The sequence below is a fragment of the Protopterus annectens genome, chromosome 6.part0 (genome assembly GCF_019279795.1).
Source record: "Protopterus annectens isolate FY-2018-M chromosome 6.part0, PAN1.0, whole genome shotgun sequence".
Classification (NCBI taxonomy): Eukaryota; Metazoa; Chordata; order Ceratodontiformes; family Protopteridae; genus Protopterus; species Protopterus annectens.
Genome location: NC_056737.1, coordinates 6,725,939 through 6,750,738, shown reverse-complemented (window position 1 = coordinate 6,750,738; position 24,800 = coordinate 6,725,939). Strand labels below are relative to the sequence as shown.

At 38.6% G+C, this 24,800-nt stretch overlaps 1 protein-coding gene across 1 annotated transcript in view; it reads right to left on the bottom strand.

The window, feature by feature from the left end:
* Positions 1-1,790: 1,790 nt before the first annotated feature.
* SART1 (spliceosome associated factor 1, recruiter of U4/U6.U5 tri-snRNP) overlaps positions 1,791-24,800 on the bottom strand; it is a 1,154,259-nt gene continuing 1,131,249 nt past the window's right edge. Inside the window, exon 20 of the mRNA XM_044073787.1 lies at positions 1,791-2,805. Within this exon, the coding sequence (XP_043929722.1) occupies positions 2,787-2,805 (19 nt within the window). The 3' untranslated portion in view covers positions 1,791-2,786. The remainder of the gene's footprint in view (positions 2,806-24,800) is intronic.

Below are 24,800 nucleotides of genomic sequence, written 5' to 3'. Positions count from 1 at the left end.
ACTTCTAACTAAACTCTCCAAGCTAAACCTTTCACCTTCTGCTCTAAATTGGTTCACCAGCTACCTCTCAGACAGGCATCAAGCTGTTAAGTGGAAAAAATCCATCTCCTCTTTCCTTAATAGCCCCACAGGTGTTCCACAAGGTTCCATATTAGGACCCCTTCTCTTTAATATCTTTGTAAATGACTACTATCACTCTATCCCCTATGCTAACATCATCCAATATGCAGATGATTCTACAATCATCTGTGCTTCATCTTCCATTCCAACTCTCCACAAGCTGACTCAAGATGCCTTCTCCACCACAGAACAGTGGATGAAAGACAACCATCTTGCACTTAATGCAGCTAAATCAAAACTAATGATATTCACCCCCTCTAAAACCAACACACTGGATCAACAACCATTCTCCATCACCAGTCAAAATAATAACCCACTTGAACTGGTAACTGAAGCCAAGCTTCTAGGAGTCCAAATTGATAATAACCTTACTTTCGAGTCCCTTCTACTACAAAACATTAAAAAAAAACCACCAAAAACTAGGCCTGCTGTATCGTCACAAACAATTCCTCTCACCTACTACCAAACTCACTCTCTCTACCACATTTCTCTTACCCTCCCTCCTTTATGGTGCCCCTCTTTTAACTAATCTACATAATCTCTCAAAACAAAACTTTCAACCTGTTATAATAAAATAGCCAAATTTGCCACTAGCAATAAATCTTCAACCCATCACTGTGTACCACAAACTAAATTGGCTTGAACTTCCCAACTACCTCTCCTACACTCAACTAACATATGCACACAAACTCATTTTTCAACCATCCCTCTGTCCCTCCCTGTCCACTACCTTTAAAATTCAGCATACTCAAAGACTTCTTAGATCTACTAATCAAAACCTAACAGAAGTCTATAGACCCCATCGCCCCCCAGGACAAAACCTCCTCTCCTTTTCACTAGCACGCCTATGGAACTCCCTCCCACCCTCCATCCGTACCATCACTAGCCTTCCTACCTTTAAAAAATCACTCCACTCTTACCGATCATCCACATGGGAATGCTCTTGCTCCTACTCCACATAATCTTTCTATACTCTCTACTGTATTCCACCCTTTACTCTCTCTACCTCAGACAGTAATCTATTCCTTAATAGTTCCTATCCTCCTGAAAGCCTTATGCACCTATCTACTCACTTCCTTATCCTTGTGCCTATGATATAATTTGGTTTCAACTTTAATATGTTTTATTATTTGATTGTATTAATGCTTAACTTTACTCATTGTAATCACTGTTCCTCGTGATGTCATGTACAATAATTTGGATGTAAAGCTCTATAATATGTAATCTGCATATAACTCTCTATAATATGTAATCTGTAATGGAGCTTTTCTCCCCAGGACTCCATTGAAAACGGGTTCTCTTGGCCCAATGGACTATCCTGGTTAACCAACAGCAAATAAATAAAATAAATAAACACATGCAGATAGGTGCGAGTGTGAATGGGCGTGCCTTCGTTGAAGGTTGGGCTGGCAACTCAGCACCGTACAAATCCACTGCCAATCATGAGCGGACCGGAGTTCCGCTGTGGCGACTCCTAACCGGGAAAAGCCAAAAGACTTTTTGCTGATCTGTGAACTTGCAGCTACTCTTCAAGATTCTATACACTCATGGGGTTCTGTACTTGCCAAGGATATACTGCACCAGTGACTTCCATCACACCACAGTAGTATGCTAATCAGTACTTTGACACAGATTGTATCAGTGAAAAAAACAGAACACTTTTTTTTTTTTTGAAAAACAGGTTTTAATATTTTACGGGCATATAATTATATTTACATCAAAAGTAAAGATTCAGTCAAAAGTGAACCTTATATATTACATCATATAAGAAAAATCTGACCTCCCTCCAAAAAGAGAGTACAAATTAACCAAATCCTGAAACAAGTCTGAGTCTACCAAGGTAGAAAGCTTCAGCAGTGGGGATCTGTACTAAAAGGAAACGCAGATCTTCTTAAACAAGCCTTCTTTATGACAATGAATAAAAGGCATCCTGCTCTGGGATACTGTACCTTGCACAATGTATACTTCCATTCTGCTGGTGTGTAGCTTTCAAATAGGGGCTCTTCAAACAAAGCAGGGGAAAATACGATGTGGCTACCTGATGCCCTATAAAACACTAAGGAAAGGTAATCGACTGAATCCAGTCTGACTGGGCAATTCATGAGGTTTTAAAAGGAAACCAGTGAGGAAAAAAGGGTTCTTAATCTTTCTAAAATGTAAAGTTGCATAAAAAGGCATAAAAACACAATTACATCTAAAAAAAAAAAAAAAAAATTAATTTCTCAACAGTGGACCTATAACACTGCATAATGTCAGTTTTAGTTTTTGACAGACAGTTCTTTCTTCAACCATTTTATGGAACAGATCATACAGGATTTGCGCCAAATGGTAATTTAGTAGTATAAAACTAAAGACATTTCCTCAAAGTTGCTAGGAGATGGAATGATTTATTATGCAAGTCTACAGTCTGTGTCAATAGCTCTGTTCTGAACCATCAGGTTACAAACACATGCTATTAAAACTCCATGTTACAAGTGATCTGCAGTGTTTTCTGGATTTTCTTCTGTGGCGGTGTGAAGGCTGTATCAGTGTACAAAGTCTTGCTGCTCACACTTTGCAACTCTGTACAACTGTCATTAGCATAATTTCTGACTTCATTTTTGAAATCCACGAAAACAAGAAAAATCTCTCCATTCTCTGTTCTCTTGATGGCAACCTTCAATAAATTACTTGGTGATGGTATTTCTGAAAAAAGAAAGAGAATGTTTTAACATTTGCCTCAAGATCAGCACACTACATTTTTCATGTAGGCAAACACAGTCTTCCAGTATCTAGAGCAAATTTTAAAACAATTAAGAAAACATTATCTGAAACAGAACTGTTTACCTGCTTGAAAGCACTAGGATTTGAGTTTCACTTGCAGTCTTGGTATCCTGGATCTAGAAACTAAATGGGGCACCAGGGGGCATATTCAAGAACAGCTCCGATAATGAGGGTAGAAGACTGAGCAATGACTAGTACAATCAGGGTACACATCTTATGGGCAAGCTTCATGTACTGATATAGTAAGTGGGCCACATAAGCAAAAGTACTATACACTTAACAAAAGTAGGAATTCATGGACGCTAACTCATCTGCAGTTAAGGAAGATTTCCAGAGGTACATGCAATGGTGCACTACAGCTCCTGACCACTGCCTACAGTAGAATGTGGATGGCTAGCAAGAGCTCAGCAGGAACAGGCTGACATCTTATGGTTTTCTATCTTCACCTTGATTACATCATGCATTTCAAAGTAAACTGATCCACATTTACCAGACAATGTGATACTGCTCAAATACTAAGATCACTGCTGCAGGACTTGGTTGTCTGTACTGGAACTGTTCTTTGAAAGCATAAGTCAGCCCTCAGAGGGAACCTTTCAGGTACTGCAGCCTGGTAATAAAACAAAGCAGCATGTGCACTTGTTTATGGCAGAAAAGAAGAAAGCAGAAAGACTGTGGTAGGCAAAAGCACAGAACAGAAGCCAAGCATGTAAAGTAATGGAAATAAATACTCAAACAGCATAATTCACAAAACACTAAACTACTATTTATAAAATGAATGTAAGTCCCACTTCCAGCAGTCAAAATCGAACTAGTAAATTAGCATGAAGGCTCATGGATAGGTATGATGATTACATGACCCAATAAGCACAGACTAACATGTGGCAGGAGGGAGGGAGCCTACCCTGCAGCAATGATCCCTTTTACTATTACATATACTGTTACAATGATTTTTTTTTACGCAACTATATTATATAAACAATAAAGATCTTTGCTGTAGGATTCAATTATCTATACTGGACAGTGCAAAGTAGTGCAACCTACAGGTTCCATAACAGTGGTTGGTCTTCAGCATACCCTTCAAAACCAAAACAAATGAAAATTACCAGAACCACAAACCAAGAAAAACAAGAAATGCTCGAGGCCATATAGGTCAGACCAGTAAAATTTTTAATAAAGATTAGCCCTTTCGTCTTGAAACAATACAAAACTTCATCACATAAAATGCAATTTATCCCACATCTTTAAATAACAAAAACATCATATCATTAATTCTACACAATGTCACATGATTTTTCCCTCCAAAAAATTCACGATTAATGATCCTAAAATAATCACATGACTACCAACACCAGCCTAATTAGGGTTCACCTCCGTTCCCTCATATATACTCCTAACCAATCTTACAATTTTATCAGGGAAAGCAAATGCTTCCATTGTCCTGCTCATAATGTCCCAGTCTACTCTGTCAAACATACCTCTCAACTACCAGATTTTTGGTCTGTTCCTCATAAAACTTGTGGTTTTCTGGCAAATCACTGGGCTTGAAGTCACTAAATAATGGCATAGACGAGTTTCAGACTTCAAATCATTCAAAAAATGTATGTTAAAACAAACTCTGTTACTCTAGCAACTATCTAAGTTTGTAAGAACAATATTTAAAATATATCCCTATTTTTTGGGGCTTTGCCCCCCCCCCCCCCATTTTGTCAGGCTTGTTCAGATTTCTTGCACTAAGAGGTTGAGAGGTATGCTGTCAAATGCTTTCTCTGCATCAACACCTACCAATAACAGTGGTATTTTCTTAAATTCTGCTTCCCCCTGGATCATCAATGTTCTGTTAACATTGTCAAATGTTTGCCTCCCCGCCAGAAAAGCATACTGATCTATATCCATCAATTTTGCTATCAATTTTGCCATTCTTTCAGCCATTATATACATAAACACTTTATAATCATGGTTTAGTATTCAAATGGGCCTGTATGAAATTGAATCCGATGGATGTTTACCCTCTTTAGGTACTACCGTTACCACCGTCTTCTTCCAGGATGCTGGTACTTCTCTTTCTCTTAAAATACTGTTAAACAAAACCTTCCAGACTTTTAACAGTTTTTTTCCCTCTTTGCTTCTAAACTTCCACAGGAAGACCATCTATCCCTGGGGACTTTCCTGTAGATTGGTTATACACAGCCATTTTTATCTCATCTCTTCCTATCGTAACTATTAGTAACTGAGCCTTATCTACCTCGAACATTGGCATATTTAATTAATCCCTAAACATTTTCATTTGTACCATTTCTTACATTTTCTAAATTTTTCTAATACTTCTACAGTGTCTCTTGTTATCTTTCTTGTTTTAAGCGCCCTAAGCTTGGTGACAGCCCTTTCCACCTTCTGTTGCCTAAGTCATTGTGCTAAAAGCTTTTGTGCTCTAGAATTATTATGAAAAAACAGTTACTTAACAGCAATCTTTCAAAATGTGTGCATGTTATCGAGGTGATCCCTTATTTTCTGTTTAGCATTCTGCAGTTGCTCCTTTCCTTCTTGTGAGAGATTCCCCCTATTTTACAATACTTTAACATTTGTCAGTCCCTCTAAACAATTCTTGTTACTTCTTAGCCATACCTCCTTTTCCTTTATTTCCTCCCTAATTTTAAACACCACTTTCTCTCTTCAGCTGATAGGAGGGAAAGCACCAGTGTCTCATTTTTATTTCATTACCTTGCGATTTTATTTTAGTTACTGTAGGCGCATGATCTGAAATAGTTATTGGGTACGTTTCAAGACCTTCAATTAAATGCACATGTTCCTGTGAGATATAAATTGTACCTAGACCAGACCAGTTTTTGTATGTTGGAGAATATGTACATTCACTCCCATTCCTAGTACTGAATTCACATCTTCTGTGCCACACAATTTCATACATTTCTTCAAAAATCTACCCTCCTTTGTTATATTTTCCCTTCTAGGACCCCCAGACACATCTTCATTGTTGCAAACCAAATGCTAGTCTCCACCTGTAAGTAATATTACTTGTTGAACGCTGATTATTTCTCCCACATTTTCTTAAGCTCCATTACAGCAGTTTTAGTTGGAATGTAAATGCATGCCAGGGTAATCCTCCTCCCTTGCCAGTAGCCCCTCAGTACCACATATCTTCCATTATTATCATTTTTTCCCTCTTCTATCACTATCGGAGCTCCTCTTGCAATTAATACAAGTACTCCTCTTTTCCTTTGCCCCAAATATTCCTCTAAATAACTATCCTGAAAATATTTCTTTATCAAATTCACATGTTCAGTTCTTTCCAGGTGAGTCTCCTGTAGCATAGCTATTTGCACTTTACATTTTTAAATACAGGTCACTACTCTTTCTTTTCACATTTATCTGTAAGACCATTCAGTCTGAAAGTCATTACAAAAAGCATCATTTTCTTATATAGTTATTATAACCACCTTGTATGTATAACTGTTTTTTTGTTAAATATCTAGTTCCAACTTTTATGTTACATGCATATACTGTTCAGCGGGGTGGTCTTATATGCAGCTGTTTCTCTGTCATATCCATTTGACCCTATACCACATCTTACATAATGTTTTGCTTTTTTGAAAGCAAACAGAAAAAACAACCCCCCCAAACCTATTTTATTTATTTATTTAACATTTGTTAACCAGGAACCATTAACTTAATAACAACACACAAAACTATGTACATCTTCAAATACTGAAGTTTTTGCTTCCTAATAAGAACACCACACAGACAGGCTAGAGTTAACAAAAAAGGAAGGTTAGTCATTCTAAGATGCATGGTACAGCCTGTGCTATAACTAAGTCCTAATTGATTTGGTCTATCTTTATAGTTCTTCTAGCTGAGAAAACACTTGAATGCTTTCAGCAAACACTTTTTCCAAGCCACTTCTCTATCAAATTGTCTTCTAGTGACATGCAAACCAGACACAAAACTGCTAAAGGTAACTTGTTTACCAGAAAAAAGCATTATAACATTCAATATTTTTTTTTTCATTTTCATGCTTTGTAATAAACTTGTTGCTGGAAAACGTCTAGGGTTTTAACCCAGTCATTTCCCTATGATTTTTGTTTTGTCATACACCATTAACCAGAACCCCCCCTTTTTTTTACATCGCAGTGCCTATGTTTCTTAAAACTGAACAAAGAAAAAAGAGATAAGGGAGAAAAAAACAAACTAAAGCAACTGTTTATATTAGTATCCTCAATGTATAAAAAAAATAGAAAACTTTACTTCATGTCTAATTGTTTCTGTCTTATCTTTAAAGCCCTCTTAGTTGGAAAAACTCCTGATTGCTTTCAGAGATTATGCCTAGTCAATTTCTCTTTTCATTTTTTTTTCTTTTCCCTCAGCTAATCCCTTTCCACCAGACTGTCTCCAGTTTCTCTTTATCTGATTGTCTCCATGGAGACATGAGAACCAGACAGCCAGTTTCTCTATCAGATTGTTTCCATGAAAACCCAAAGACCAGCTGCAGAACTGCTACTAAGTATACATGTATTTGCTAGAGAAAAAAAAAAAAAGACTCATAATATTCAATATTCTTTATCATTTATTTACTCTCTCTTGAAACTAATCAATCTAAGGTCCTTAACACAGTCATTTCTTAATGCAAGAATGAAAAAAGCACATTCATTTTAACTGTCATGCCTTTTAACCAGGCCTTTTTTGCATGGCATTGCACTGCCTATATTTCTCAAAACTGTACAAGAAGAAAGACAGAAGTGGGGAGAAAAAGGAAGAACAGCACCTGTTTACAATTCCCATTACACTTACAAATAGCATGCAAAGAAAACCATACACCAGAAATGCAGTCCTCCCAACAAAATTGAAAGTCCTTCCTGTTAATATTAAACCTAAACACATACTATTTACCTCCACAAACCCCACTTACAATATTTGCAACATCAAATAAATTTTTGCATCATCAAATAAATTTGATACACCTCTCCCTCCTCTCTCAAAGTGGTGATATTCACCCCAACCCTGGGCCAAGCAATAATCACCTTTTCATCCCTCAACCACTCAGGACCTATTCTTTACTACTATTAACATATGCAGCATTTGTAATAAAATTACCAAATTTCAAGCTTGGCTTTCTCATCTCTCCCCTGATATCATTGCAGTCAGTGAGACCTGGCTAAAACCACTATCAATGACACAGAAAGTATTCCCTCAGGTTTTAATATTCTCAGAAAAGATAAGACTTCATAGAAAAGGCAGGGGTGTTCCTTTAATCTACCAAGAATCCTTAAATATAACACCCTCTCCCAAATCTGTTCCAACCTTTGGCAACTTAGAATTTCTATTGGCATGCTTACACATTAATAAAAGTAAACAACTGTGTATTGCCACACTCTATATTCCTCCCAGACAAAACATTCCTGTCCTGGAAGATTTCCTTTCCTGGACAAATCACAACATATCCATCAAAACAATTGACAATATAAACTGGCAGGACATTATCTCAAACTCACCCACAAATATCACAAACTTGCATAGATATACTCAGCTCACTTCAGGCCCTACACATACTCTAAACAACCGAAATAAAACAACCTTAGATTGGATCCTAGTGTCACACCCTGAAAAATTCTCCCAACACAGGCACCCTACGTGATAACTTAAGCGACCATCTACCTGCCTTTACTCACAGAACCCAAACTCATTTGGCCAAATCCCACTCATTCAAAAATCTAGAAACATTTCACATTTCAACCAAAACAAATTTGTCAATACTCTTAAGACACACAACTGGTCTTCATTAAAAACTTTACCTCTAGATGATGCTGTTGATTATTTCAACATCTTCCTAGATACACTCAACAACCTAGCTCCTATCCGCACCAAAAGAATAAAGCATAACCATGCCACATAGCTAAGTGAAAACACTTAACATGCAATACTGTCCAGAGATAGAGCTTGGAGGGAATGGCAAAAAAAATAAGACCCCCCCCCCAAAACGAACTCTACTTCAAACAACTTTGAAATTCTGCTAAAGGGTTAGTAATTAATGGTAAAAAAAATGCTTTACCTCACAATTAACTTCCCAAAGAAATAACCCTAAAAAGTTTTGGAAATCTATTTATTCTCTTCTCAACCCTGGAACACAGCACAACCCTTCGCCTTTCCTGATAAAGATCCCCCCCTTAAGATTGCACAAATGTTTAACTCCCACTTCATCGATACCATCCAAAACATAATTAGGAACTTCACTACTACCACAATTCACTCTCAGCATAATTCAAACATTCTCTCTCCTCTCTCTGGTGAAAATACTATCAATATCCCCTCACCTCCAGACTTCTCAATCAAACCAGTACCCACCAACCTAATCCTAAAACTTCTCAATAAACTAAAGCCATGCTCCCCCTCTGCTGATGGCCTCCCATCTGAATACCTTAAACTCTCTGCTGAAGCAGCAGCATATTCTATAAACATTCTAATTAATCGTTCCATCTCTTGAGTCACATATTCCACAACTGTGGAAAAGATCCATTACAACTCCTTTACATACAGGAGGCAGCCCAAATGAACTAACCAACTATCAGCCCATCTCAATACTTTCACCCTTATCTTAGCTTTTAGAAAAATGCGTACATACACAATTACTAAAGCAATGCTCTGACAATAACCTCTTCACTCCCGCACAACACAGCTTTCGCCCTGGGCATAGTACCACCACAGCATTACTCTCTTTTCTCAATATCACAAATAAAGCTCTTGAAACCGGCCTGTCTACTTCAGTTATCCTACTGGACCTATCTAAGGGTTTGATAAAGTTTCACATCCAAAGCTTTTACAACAACTTCAATCCACTGGCTGCTTTCCTGACCACCCTCACATGGTTCTTCAACTACCTAAATAATAGGAGACAATCTGTTAAATGGCTTAAAATGCAATCCAAGTACCTTCTCAACAATACAGGAGTCCTCCAGGGATCAATACTTGGCCTTCTCCTTTTAAATATTTTTATCAATAACCTTCATACTGCTTCACACCACAGTACTATTGCCCAATATGTGGATGATTCAGTTATCATCTCCTTTGCTAATAACCTTATAGAACTCAAAAATATCACCCAAAAGGTCTTTAACTCTATATTTTTACTAACCTACACATCTCACTTATGAACAAACTACAGTCATGCTACTATAAATTTACAAAATTTGCCTCTAATTTGCCAAATCGGACACACCACTGCCTGACCATAAATTAACTCAATTGGCTTGAATTTCCCCGATACCTAAATTTCACTCAGCTAACTCTCACCCATCAATTAATTTACAACCCCGAGAAGTGCCCTTCTCTGCAAACTATTAATCAAACATACTCCCCAACCCAGAGCCCACACTCTACTAACAAAATGCTTCTATGCATAATCAAATTGAACAAATGAGCTGGAAATGTCTTTATTCCTATTCCATCACCAAATTATGGAATGCTCAGCTGGACTCTCTAAAAATGTTTAAAGCTACTCTTAAAACATACTATCTCAATAATTATAGCTGCTTCTACAACCTCTCGACTAAACCACCTGGAATTAGCTGTACTTGCCTCTGCTCTAGTAACTTATTACTTTCTTCTTATACTCTGATTACTTCTCCTTTCTTTCCCATCTCTAGAAACAGTCATTTATTCTGTTGTCTTTGCCACACTTCCTATATTTAACTTGTTCACTTCTATTGAATCTTTTCTGCACTACATTTATCACCTTATCATAGTCTCCATTTAACTATGACTCTAATTTCCTATATATTCTGCCTATAAAAGTACTCTGAAAAGTCTATACTTAGTAACCTGCTTTTCTTTACACAGTATTATAGATGACTGTATTTTTATTTGTATTTTTACCATATCTGGAGTTATTTAGGGGATTTGTATGGTATTCTATTTTATTACTGTACTGCATTTTTTTTGTACTTTTATCTTGGTTGTGAGTGGAGCTTTTCTCCCAGGGCCTCCATTGAAAATGGGTTCCCGACCCAGTGGGCTTTCCCGGTCAACAAATGTCAATAAATAAATAAGAAAATATTTTCTTTATTTACAGTTAGCTTTTCCTCTCTCTTCCCCTCCCCAAAACATTTTCTGAACATTGATGACATGAAGTAGGGCATATATTTTAAAGTCCTCCACAAATCCAAGAAATTTTGAAAATGTCTAATATTACCAGATTTTCTTGTTTTGTCATATTTCACACACAATTATTGTAATGTAATCCCACATTGTCACTTGTTTTATTATTGTTCTTCTCTATCACCCAAATCCTGTCTCTACTTCATTTTCAACATACTCTCAATTCTTCTAGTCAATTCTCGTGCTCCCTTCCTTCTCTCAAACATTTTCCATTGAAATACTGGAAAAGGTTTCGCTCTCTGTGGTCCTCCTTACTAGAAGAAGAAAAAGCAAAATTTCCCCATCTCACAGCTCATTTTTTGTTGGACAAACATTTGTATTTCCTCCTTAGCATGCACTTCATCAAAAAATGATTTTGTCCCTCCAGGGAAGAATACTACAAAGACAGCTGGACGCAGCAGTTTTAATCAAACACCTGCGTCTCGACATTCCCTGAATAATCAAATTAATTTACTCCTCTTCTGCCTGGTGTACAATCAGTAGTCATTCTCCACAAACATTCCGCTGTCTCCCACTTTTAGTATTTTGTCCTTCTGCCACTGTGTTGTGAAAATAAACTCCTTCTGCTGGTAGGGTTGCATCTTTAATATTCAAGGTCTAGGTTGCTTTCTTATAGCTAGGTTTGGAGCATACACACAATGTGCCCTTTAAACTAACAACTCCTGCTGTAGAATACCAGTCCTGTTGCTTATTTGTGCTTTCATAAAATTAATGCAGTCTGTTCCTTCCAGCTTCTCTGGTATAGCTGAAAATCTCAGGTTTTCCCTGTGTGCTATGTCCTCTAATTCTATTATTTTTTTTAAACATCTCTTCCTGAGCAGTCTCATATTCAGCCAGCCTTTTCTTCATTTCAACCTCTAATTTTTGCAGCTTTATCATCTCATCTGAATATCTGTTTAAAGCTTCTTCCATGTTTTCAGCATTTTGTTTGTGTTGATATACTCCATCAGTGTTTTGTTTAGTTTAACCAGGTCTGTATGCAGTTGGCTTACATATTCATGTTGGTTTTTGGAAGTAATGTCTGAAAGTTGCATTGCTTTTTGATGAACAGCTGCAGAACCTTCCCCAGTCAGTGTTTCTTCCTCACTTTTTGTAGGTGATTTTTTTCCCCAGATCTTCTATTTTTCTTTATTCCTGGCATCCAGGCAGTGAGCCAGTTATTGAAATTTACCCATAAACATAAGTCTACTGGCCTTTAAGAGTATTACACTTTTGGGGTATAACATGGTTTGGGCCATGTTTTATAATATTTTTACACACATATATAGCATATGCTATGAATTCTTGGCTGTTTAATTAGACTTGTGTTGGTAATCATGTGATTTTTTTTTTTAGGATCATTATTCGTGAATTTTTTGAGGGAAAAATCATGTGACATTGAGTAGAATTCATCATGTGAAGTTTTCTGTTCTTATTTAAGGATGTGGGATAAATTGTATTTTATCTGATGAAGTTTTGTACTTTTTCAAGACAAAAGTGCTAATCTTTATTAAAGATTTACTGGTATGACCTATACGGCTTGGAGTAAAACTAAAACAAAACCTAAACAGCCCCCTGGACTGGACATCCCCTTTGTAATGTTTTGAGAAAGTCTGCATATGTGATCACATAGGAGGTTCACAGACATTCTGAGGAGATACATTTCTAAATATGGCTGCAGCGGTAGTGCTTTACCTGACTGCAATCCAAGCCTCCCTAGACAATGCTTTATTTATCGCAAAAAACAAAACAAAAAAAAAAAGTTAAATAACTACAAAGAAAGCATCTTTCTTCATTAATGGCTTGCAATGTTAACCTGCCCAGACAATTTTTCACAGCAGAAAGAAAAATTAGCTAACCACAAGGAAAATGTCTCCTTTACTTATCGATACCTTTTATAAATTCTACAGCTATAAAGTAAATATGATTAAATCTTCTATTTTTCCATTAAACCCAAAATATTATCATATAAGTTACTTTCATAGGTTCATAGGTTCATACTAGGCTATCTGCCCAAGGGCATTTATAAGCCTAGCCCATAGTTATGTGGCTTTTGAATAAAAACTATGCCTATCATTTTTCTGTGCCTCTGTCAAGCAGTGACACTGAAGTAATCCCTGGGGTATATCTGCGATCTCCCATCCATTGGTCAAGATTCCTCTTGAACAAGGCCAGTGCTCTGCCTCACATGTACCGGGATTTTGTTCCACAGCATAGGAGTCTCTGGGTGATGAATCTGTCCCTCCAGCACGTTCTATTTATAACCGTGTCAAGGTTTAAGTCTCCCGCCCTTGTGGTTCTGAGGGATCTAGATTTTGAGGTGAAGCATATTCATCAAATCTGGGTTTGACATGGCCTTATATGTCAGGCACAGGTCACCTCTGAGCAAGCGGTATGAGACTGAATAAAGCTGGAGTTCTTTCAGTCGGGCAGCATAAGACATATTTTGAGACCCTTTATCCTTTTGGTGAGGAACTTTTGGGGCCTTTCAAGCTGCATCAGGTGTCTGGTCAGATACATTCCGAACGGGGCATTGTACTCAATCATAGGTCTAATGAGTGATGAGTACAGGGGCACGATGACCTCCCTTGATCTAGATGTGAATCCCTTCATGATCAGGTGGGCGATATAGAAGGTTTTCCTAACTACTTTAGCAACATGAGTGTCAAGCGAAGACTACTGTCAACTTGGGTCCCCAGATCCCTGATGACTTTTTCTGTGCCCAGTGGATTGTCACCTATATGGTAGCTAGGGGTAACCTTGTTTTTCCGAAGGGTATGACTATGCATTTTTGGCGTTTAACTTCAGGCCATGGCTCTGGCACCAGTTATCCGTCTGTGAGGCCCTTCTGGAGGATATCTGTGTCAGATGTGTTTTCGACTATGGCCCAGTTTGCAGTCATCTGCAAACTTTGTCAGCCATAACCCTCCTGTGTTTGCTTGTACTTCAGAAAAGTAGATGCCGAACAAGAGTGGACCCAGGACTCTGTGGGACACCACTTGTGACAGGCTTTGAGTCTGACATGGCTCCAGCAACTCTGACCCTGTGGGTTCTGTCTTAGCCAGTTTGCAACCCATCTTGTGATGTATGGGTTTACATTCAAGCTGATGAGTTTTTCGATGATACCTGAGTGGGGTATTGTGTCAAGGCCTTTGCCAGGTCGAGGTAGGCTGTATGGACTGCCTTTCCCTCATCAATGGCCTTGGTGACTGTCTCAAGTTTAAGAGGCAGGATCTGCCTTTGACAAAGCCAAACTGGGTTGGATCCAAAGTCTGCAAGTTCCTATGTCTTTATTTATGAGTTCCATTATGATCCTCTCCATGGCTTTGCAGATAAGGCTTGTCAAGCTAATCAGGGTCTGTGGAGGCACCGCCCTTATGAAGTGGGACCACAGTCGATCCTGAGGTGAGGCTAAGATTAAACAGCTGTCCTAACTGTGGGTTTAATTCCTCGTTGAGTTCATGAAGCACACGGGACACCATCCGGTCCCATGGATGCTGTGTTTTTGCCTTAGTGAGGGCAGTTCTCACCTGGGCGTTGGAGATGTTCGGGGCTACAATCCTCTGGAATAGATATCTCTCCTTTGGGGAGAAGTTTGCACTGAACCTGTCAGCCAGTATGTTAGCAATGTGTGTAGGTTCAGTAATTTTCACATCATTTTGAACTAATTCTGAGCATATCTGGGAGTTTCCTCCTAGGTTTCTAACATAGCTAAAGAAGGCCTTATGATTGTCTTTAGAGTCCTTTTTTCTCTCAAAATTTGCCTTGGATGATTTTATGAGAGCTCTTAGTTTTTACTTATAATGATCAAAGGTGTCTTACCTTTCAAGGATTTTGCTCTATCTTGTAGTAGCTTCCTCCTTTGTTGTAGAGCTTGTTTATGGCTGGGGTCCACCAGACTGGACGCTTGCCTTTGGTACAGAGAGTCTTAGTTTTGTTTGGGATTGCCTGATCCATGCAGTCCTGTAGGTGCTGGTAGAAGGCATTTGTAAGTGATTCAGCGGTTTGAGTAATGTTTACCACTGGCTCAGGGCCTTAAAGGAGACCACACTAGTTTTTAGAAGTGTGAAATCGGCTTTTGAGAAGTTTTTCACTGTGGTCTTTTTGTTTCAGGTGGATGAGGACCTCCAGCGAGATTAGTTTATGATCTGATCTCACCAGTGAGGGTATACTTCCGTGTTGAACATTTTGATCCCATGTTCGATGATGAGATCAAGTATGTTTTCACCTCTTGTGGGATGGTGACTAGTTGTTCCATGGCATTTGAGTTTATGAACTCCAGGAATCTTTGGGTTAGAGTGTTCGGGCTTGAGTAGTGTTCCCAGTCTATATTAGGGTAGTTGAAGTCACCTAGTATGATGGTGTTTGGAGATACATTTATCCCCAATGTTTTCAGGAAGGCCATGTGGTTCCTGAGTTTGAGAGGTGGCCTGTAACATGCTACAAATTGCAGAGCAGTCTTGCCTATGGTTAATTGCACCTGGATGGTCTCCGATGCATACCTTGAGGTGTGGGTGTCCTTTATGAATATGGACCCCCTCCTTTCTTGGTGTTGTCCGGATTTTGGGGCGGGCGTATGATATGAGGTGAAACCTGTTAGTGCTGGGGTGCTCTCAGGAGCCTTGAACCAGGTTTCTGTCACAGCACAGACATCAATGTTCTCCATATTGAGAAGGGCCTCGAGTGCGGCATCTTGAGATTGAGACTTCTGGCATTGAGCAGCATTACCCTTAGTTTTTTCCTTTTGGTGTTCTAGGGTGGTAGGTTTAGAATTTGAGCCTTGCCTAAAAAGGCACTATGGGGTGGCAAGAGCCTTTGCCAATATCCGGAAGCCCAGGGTGACAGGTGCAAGTGTCCAGCATGTCATCCCAGGCAGACAGACATTGGATCCCCTTTGAATGACACCAGAATTTAAGCCAATTATTAAAGCTGATCATCTTATCACTGTATTGTGGCATCATTCTAGGTGAAGGTAGGATACTGCTCAAGGTCAGGGTCATACCTGCCTGGGCTACATAATCAGAGAGCTCCTCGGCGTCCCTTTTCATGTAGTCCAAGGAGGTCTCAGGTCGTTGACACCAGCATGGACAATGACTGAGTCGCACTTGTACCTGCTGTTGAGAGACCTGAGTGCTTGCCCGACAGGCAGCTTACTGTGACCTTCTCCTTACTCAGTCTGGTGGCCAGTGTGCCTGACTATGGAATCACCAATGACAAGTGTGTCTGGCATTTTGTTTGGCCTTAAGGGCTGTGACTGTTTGACACTCTGACTGTGTGGTCTATGTGTTGCATGTGTTGGGTCGTGAGGTGGTAGTTGTTTGGGTGTCTGCTTTGGTGGCCTCTGCTGTTTTGGTAAATTTTTGACCAGAGCCTCCAGTATGTCTTTGTGTGAGTATGTGTATGATTTGAAGTTGTGATGGTACCATGTGTGACTGGGTATGTATTGTGTGTGGTTGCCTTCTCCTCCTGTCTGGTCTTGCCAGTCCTATGTTGAGAGAGCTCAGCCTCCAGTTTGGCCGTATAGTTGCATCTCATGTATTTGTGTTTTGTGGGAGAAGGAGAGGATTGTCTGTGTACATGAGGCAATTGTAACATTGCCTCAATATTCCCAGGTTCACCAGTTGAGCTGGAGAGGACACTAGCAACTGATCCCTCGACATACTAGAAGTAGTAGATAAAGAACTTTCAAAGGACTCGGGGAAGTGGGTTTTGGGCTGGTGGGGTACTATCTATAATAAGAGTGCTTTATCAAGGTGCAAGTACTGTAGGAGTAAGTGCTAGGCTTTACAGATAGAGAATAGTCTACTTGGGAATCAAGTAGAGATGAACTTTTCAGTTATAGGATATGCTGGTTAGATCAGCAGTACAGTTTAGCGTGTTTTATAGCAGGGGCTGAAGGGAGCTAGGAATTGGCCCAAAACGACCAATGGACTACTAGTTTCTGGCTGAAACTTCACCAAATCGACAAAAGGCAGTGCTTCCCACTCCTGGTAAGCAAAGAAACTTCCCTCCTTCCTAATAAGGCAATGGATCAGTAACAGGAACTAAAAACAAAGCCCAGGGATCAGCAACTCTGAAACTGGACTACTCTAGTTCAGTAAAGGGAAAACAAGAGATTTTTTGTTTTATTACAGAGATAAGGAAAAAACAGACAGTAAATGCTATAAATGCTGTAAATCGGCTAGCGACTTTAGTGTGTAGCCTACAGAAACAATTTGCAACAATTAGTAACTTAAAGTGCAATAAACAGTGTAAAATGCAGAAATCACTTAAAGTAGCAGTAAAACAGGCTAAATGCAGTCGCTAGCTTAATAACAGTGGGAAAGCCACAAAAATACTTATATCTGGTAGAAAGTCACTCTTTTAGCTCTCTGCTGCTTGGATCACTCTGCAGGCCACCACGAGGATCTGTGCAGAGTTGGTACAAGCTGGAAAACACGTGTTTAGCGTGTCTTATAGCAGGGGCTGAAAGGAGCTAGGAATTGGCCCAAAACCAATAGACTACTAGTTTCTGGCTGAAACTTCACCAATTCGGACAAAAGGCTGCTCAGTGCTTCCCACTCCCACTGGTAAGCAAAGAAACTTCCCTCCTTCCTAATAAGGCAATGGATCAGTAACAGGAACTAAAAACAAAGCCCAGGGATCAGCAACTCTGAAACTGGACTACTCTAGTTCAGTAAGGTGGGAAAACAAGAGATTTTTTTTTTTTTTTTTTTTTTTTTTTTTCATGATACAGAAATTAAAATAAGTGATTCAATGAAATATTTAGGCATAAACTTTTGTCATGATCATATTCTTTTTTACTAAGAGAACTTAAGTCTGGAACACTATACAACAAGATATCCTTAGATGGAACAAACTGAACATTTATTTTTTTTATCAAAAGTTGCTATTATTAAAATGAATATCCTTCTCAGAATGTTATACCAATTTAATGCATCAAATATTAAAATCCAAACTAATATTTTTTAAGAATATTTCTACTAGCCTATCAAAGTTTCTTTGTTTTCCAAAATCTACTAGGATCAGTTATTAAAAACTCACATATTCTAAAAATTTTGGTGGATTAGCCTTATCAAATTTTAAGACTTATTATGATATAATTAATGTAGGCAAGTTGATAGCAATTGCAGAATTTAACCAATCTCAACACAAATAGATTCCATCATGGGTGAAATTGTGGCATAACTCTTGTGCATAAATCTCAGTATAATCCCACAGCTTTACCTTTTCTAAATAAATGTAACCTTAAAACCTTTAAAATACACACATTTCTAAAGCATTTAATTAAAAATGTTCAAGACCTGTTGGCTACTCTTGATTTAAACGAATCAATGATGTTATTCCAACCATTGTATTTCAATCATAATATACAGTTAAATAACCTGATGTTAACTTTAATAGATAACTTTATGTTTAAGTAAGGAGTAGTCTTTGATTTCCTCAATTTTAAAGAACCTTTAATTAAAGAAATGAGAATTGCTCAACCTCCCTAAATGTTATTTTATCATATAAAGACAAATTAAAGAACTTGTTTATAAACTCTTAGAGAATACATAACATGAACATAATTATAAACTTATGCAAGTTATTATGATCAGCATTTACTTCCAGAAAGAAAATATCAAATATATATAAAATTACTTCCATTAAATATCAACATTCTATAATTTATTCTAAATATTGGAATGAATTAAACCCTTTAATTTCAGTTAATCAAAATATCTCACTCTATTCAATTGTCATTAAGTTTACTACCTTTTAAAAAATGTGTTACACTCAACTAATGACACAAAAAAATGCCTATATGACTCCTGATATAATTAAATTCTTCCCTACATCACCCCTTAGCCGTTCAATTTGTATCAATCAAAAAGCAGACATACTTCATATATTTTGGAGTTGCAAATGCTCATACAAACATTGGCATTCTCTTAAGTTAGGCTGGAAAAAATTAGTTAAGAGAAATCTACTTTATTCTGGGAATTTTCATTACTTCATATATCCTTCTCCTGGTTTAAAACAATTCAATCTACATGTTCTAATTACTGTTTTTTTATTGGTTAAACTTTATATCACTCAAAATTGGCTTGACAGAACAAAAATAATATGGGATGGATTTAACCAAATGGCACTGAAGTATTTATCAGCACAGAAATTATTAGTATACAAGTCTAACAGGCAATCTTATTATAAGCAATATTGGGAAAAACTTTATAATTGTATTCTATATTAATTTTGATTAGAAAGAGTAATACACACTTGGCACTTTGTATATAGTTGATGTTGTTATTTTGTTGTTTATAATTTTTTTTTTCTTTATCTGTCTGACTGATCAATCACTACTCTCTACAAGTTTACTTGCTGAATAGAAAAGTTATGAAAATTAAAGATATTTGGGGAAAAGTGTCTGCTTTACTAATGGATAACAATTTCCCTTTCATAAAAGAGAAAATTGGGCAGTCTGTCTACTATGTTCTGTCTTTTGTGTATAACATATCAAAGCCCTGTGAGCATTCAAATAATGCAAAATTCTACCCCCCTTTATTTTCTTCCTTAAGATAGGGAAATTGAAGCTGAAAAGATTGATCAAGGGTATAATCACATACCCCCTTATATAAAAGGCAGAGATCTGATCTTCCAGAAAACTGTACAAGTCTCTGCACATTTAGGTCGAAAATTCAGAAGTCCTTAATGCTAACATAACAGCAAAGAGAACGTTTTCCAAGACAAGTAGTTAAACAGAAATGATAGATTTAATGGAGAATAAAATCAGCCTCTCCTCTCTCATAAAATGTAGATACCAGGTTATTTCTACTGGATGTACAGAAGGGTGTTAAATGTGAAATACCCATTACGAATTCCATAACAAATATGTTTGTAGCTAAATGAAGTTTCACAGGCAAATAGGCAGAATGGCTGAAAGATGTCACTCAAAAGATAAGTAGGCAAGCCATGTAGAAAACAAAGATACCAAACACTGCAACACTTCAAGGATTAAAACGCTATCATTACTGGGCATGCTTCTACACCAGATAGAAAATCCATTCCACTTAAAGATGAAGACCTTCTTGCACTTATCCTTTTAGCCTTTCGAAATAGGCTGAAGCTAGGGTAAAGGACCTCCCCCACTCCCGCTAAAAGAGACGTTTGCTGCTGACAGTGTCAAGAGCTATGCTAATGACATCTCAGTTAAAAACTGACTCACTGCTGCCTTAGATAGAAAAAATAATTTTAGATTTCCTTCTTTATTTTACTTGGGGAAAAGTGTCTGCTTTACTAATGGATAACAATTTTCCTTTCATAAAACAGAAAATTGGGCAGTCTGTCTACTATGTCCTGTCTTTTGTGTATAACATATCAAAGCCCTGTGAGCATTCAAATACTGCAAAATTATACCCCCCTTTATTTTCTTCCTTAGGATAGGGAAATTGAAGCTGAACAATTTGAAATCTGAGAAGTTAAAAAGGAATGGTAGAAAAAGAGATCATTGTTTCAAAGAATTGAAAAAGCATCTGTTGCCTTTGCTAGAGAATGAAGCAACTGATGCAGAATACTAGAAAATAACTGTGTAAGTGTGAATCAAACAAACTTTCTCTGGACAGTCTCCATTGTTTCATTATATGCAGAACACTCCTCTGGCAAAAGTTCACTTGTGAAAATAAAATCACGTCTTTCTGTTTACAGTCTCTACAGTTTTGTCTTTCTAACATATGTTATAAACGTCCTGTAATACTAAATTTGATCTGTCTGCTTGTAAATTAAGGTTTCCAACCGGTTAAGCTGGTAAAAATGAAATGTCCTTATATGATTATGTCTCATACCACCACAATATTGTCAGTTAATATCTGAAGGGTTCCTGGTTGGAAGACTAAGATCTCAGAGCTAGAATGACCTTAAGTAACTCTTTTACATTTATGTGCTTCTTCCTCTGGGATGGTAGCCAAACTCCATGCACTAGAAGCTCTTTAAAATAGGTCCCTCAGTATAATCCAAGGTATCTTTTGTTAACTTTTGGTTTGACACAGAAAGAAGTAATTGAAGACCAGAGTTCATGAACAACTGCTAGATATGCCACTCCTTTATTGATGAGGTCAGAAAGTACAGTTGTGTACACTTACCATAAATGTAGATGTTCGAGTTTATTCACTGTTGCAGTCATTACATTTCGGTTATCTGCCTGCAGGTAGCCCTCAGCCGGCCTGAATTTCAAAGTCTTGGGTCCCGCGTCAGATGCTGTCTCTTCTTCCATGACATCAGGTCGTCAGGGTATAAAGCATGCAGCCGATGCAATTACATCAGTTTTTCTTGCCCCAGATGTCAGGTGGCCCCATAATGAGAAGCAATTATATATAAAAGGTTACACCTCCAACAAAAAGCTAATACACCAGAAAGCTGAAATACATTAAACAAGACGAAATGTATAGCCCAGAGAAGTCAGGGGGCTGGAGGGAGGCCAACCAGGACTACAACAGTGAATACACTCGAACATCTACATTTATGATAAGTGTACACAACTGTACTATGTTCTTCGTGTTTCAATGTTGCAGTCATTACATTTGGGTAGATTCCCAAAGCTAAGGAAGGGAGGAGGCAGTTAGAGAGCATTAGGACCAGCTATTAAGCCCTGCAAGACTGCAGTGGCAAAACCAGCTGTGGATTTAGAAAAAATAGGCAAGTGGTAATGCTTAGTGAAGGTATGTACAGAGCTCCAGGTAGCAGCTTCTAGGATGTCCCTGGTAGGGACACCTCTGAGAAAGGCTGCAGAAGTAGATGCAGCCCTGGTGGAATGAGATCTTATCCACTGTGGGGTAGGTTTTCCATGGTGCTTATAGCAGAAATGAATGCAATGGCCTATCCACTTCGAAATGGTTTGCTTTGAAATGGCCTTCACCTCTGCCCAGCAGCAAAGGCAGCCAACAGTTGTTCAGTTTTTCTGAGAGACTTCATCCTGTTAAAATAAAATCTAAGTTGTCCATGCACATCCAAAGAGTGCAGAATTCATTCTCCTTTATGTGGATTAGGAAAAAAGGTTGGCAAATGAATGGACTGATTAACGGCCACACTGGATACCACCTTGGGCATAAAGGAAAGGTTGGTCCTGAGAGACACCCTGTCTGCATGGAAGATAATGAAGGATGCCACTGCCACGAGGGCCTGTAATTCAGACACTCTTCTTGCTGACGTGATGGCTAGAAGGAAGACTGTTTTCCAAGAAAGAAATTTCAACTCTGCAGTTGCAGCTGGCTCAAAAGGAGGTAGAGTGATCTTTTCCAATACAAAATTAAGGTCCCAGGCTGGAGTAGGAGCTCTCCTGGGTGGTTGTAAATTTTTGTACTAGAGTGGAAGCAGAGGGTATGGAGTCCTCTGCATCAGAATCCTCACAGGTAAATAAGGGCAAATCCTGGTAATCAGAAGAAACAGAAATTTCAGAATCCTGATAAGAAGGATCAGAAGGAAAATCAGTTCTAGGTCATTTAGAGGGTGAAGGCTGGTTTCCCCTAATTAAAGTAATAAGGTCTTCAGCCATTCTTATCATTTGTTTTTTAGGCATATGGGCCTGACCATGCGGTTTGGATGTCGGTTTTCTAGGCGTGGGTCGAGTCTTAGGCCTTGAAGAAGAAGATGGCGTCGGTTTGAAATGCAAGTCAGTAGGCCTGAATACACCCTCAGAAGCCGGTGCCTGCACAGCATCTCCGGACCCATCCAAGGTAGAGACATCCGCAGGTTCCATAGTCGAAGAAGCATCTCACGGCATACTGGACTCCAAATGGGTCTCATTAGAGGCCTGCGAATCTGAAGTAGCGGGTATCAGGGGCTGCAAAAGCGCCTCACCAAGTACCGAAGAACTGGCGACTAGCTTAACGGAAGCATTGTCGGCAGCTTTGGACCTATGCAGTCTGTCTCTGTCTTTATCTTTACATTTTTTCGGAATGTCAGTACTTGGATGGCTTACTTGAAGCAGTTTCTGGATAATTAAACCTAGTACTGAAATAGTTTGATGCAAAAATGAACAGACGAATAGTTCGAGGAGTGAATAAGGTACAAAACTGACAGCGAGGGATGTCGTGGTCTGGGCCTAGGCAAGGAATGCAGTACAAATGAAAATCTTTATGAGGTATTTGCTTTCCACACGTAATACAATTGTTAACTTTTACTGACATTGGTTTAGAGCAAGAAAAAGCATCCCCAATGGGGTACTTAGATTTTTTGAAGTCTTCGGTTCTGAAACTCAAAAACGAAAATTTCTGGAGTCAGCCGACCGGCACTTGCAAACTGCTTCTGCTTCGGGCACCGCTTGTCAAGAAAGACTGATGTAATGGTGTCAGCTGCATGCTTTATACCCCTGACGTCATGGAAGAAGAGACAGCATCCGATGCAGGACCCAAGACTTTAATATTCAGGCTGGCTGAGGGCTACCTGCAGGGAGATAACCCAAATGTAATGACTGCAACAGTGAAACACAAAGAACATCAGCAAAGCTATACTCCAATGGCCACTCTTCCTGGTTCCACAAATTCCTGACATGTGACTGGATTTCTTCATCTTGCAAAATGAACCTTTAGAACAGAGGAGAACATGAATCCAAGTATTTTCAGGAAAGTTCTGCCTGAAATGATTTTCAATCTGCTTGGTGATTGGTCCGCCCTCCCTCCCTGATAATGAAGGAAACAAATGATTGGTCTGCTTGTTTGTCCTAGGAATACAATACCCAAGTGCATGTCTTAAATGGTGCAGGATTTTCTCACCTGTATTCTGGTTTCGGGAAAAAAAAATACATGTAGTGTAATAAGGGCAACCTCAAGAAACAAATATTGGGACAAGGGAATGGTTGGTCCTCAGGCTAAAAGACTGCAAATGGCTCTTTGCACATTAAAGTCTACAACTCAAGTACTTCTAAGCAAAGTAATAACCATCATTACAGGACTTTGGTAGGGAGTTGATGCTGCTGATTTGAATGGATCCAAAATTCAGTTCTCAAGGAATGGGTGGACAACCATACTAACAGTAAATCCAGAGGAAGGTAGACTGAAATCCCCAAGAAAGTCTGCTGCAAAAAGACTTGACAGCTAAGGTAGTAGCACAGGAAGCCCTACTAAACTGCAGTTCTAAGGACTTTGCTGCATGAAGAGAGTCGTCTTTACCTTACCAGATAGGACATCCTTGTGTTTGGCCTCCTGACCTCCTCCATGTTGTTAAGAATATTCTTTGAGAAAAAAGGTGTTTGAGATGAACAAGTGTCACATCTTCCATGCTGTAAACCTCAAGCCTTAGAGGTTAGGGTGCAGCATAGCTCCTGCCTGTTGAGTCAACAGGTCTATTACCAGTGGCAGAGTGTAAGGTACTCCCCCCCCCACACCTCCAATATACACACAACACATGCAGACACTTGCACTTAGGAGTGAGAACCAATGTGGCCACGGCTAGATGTGGGTCAGGAGAATCATCATGAGCCTTTCTATACTAACTTTCTACAATGCTTTGCATAGCACGGGAGTTTGGAGAGTATGGACAATGACTATAATTTTTCAGTGGGAGAGAGAAGGCATTCATCCAAGATACTTTTCTGCAATAATACTTGTGTATAAAATAGCTAGGTGGTTTTCTGCAAATATGAGCAGGTTTGTCACTGATAACCCCCCATTTTGATATTGTGTAAGACAGCTTTGCTCAGATTCCATTCATGTTTGCTGAATAGCAGTTTGCTGACTTTCCATTTTGTGGTTGAATTTTGAGGGAATACAGGGGACTCTGAGACTGAACTTTGAGTACAA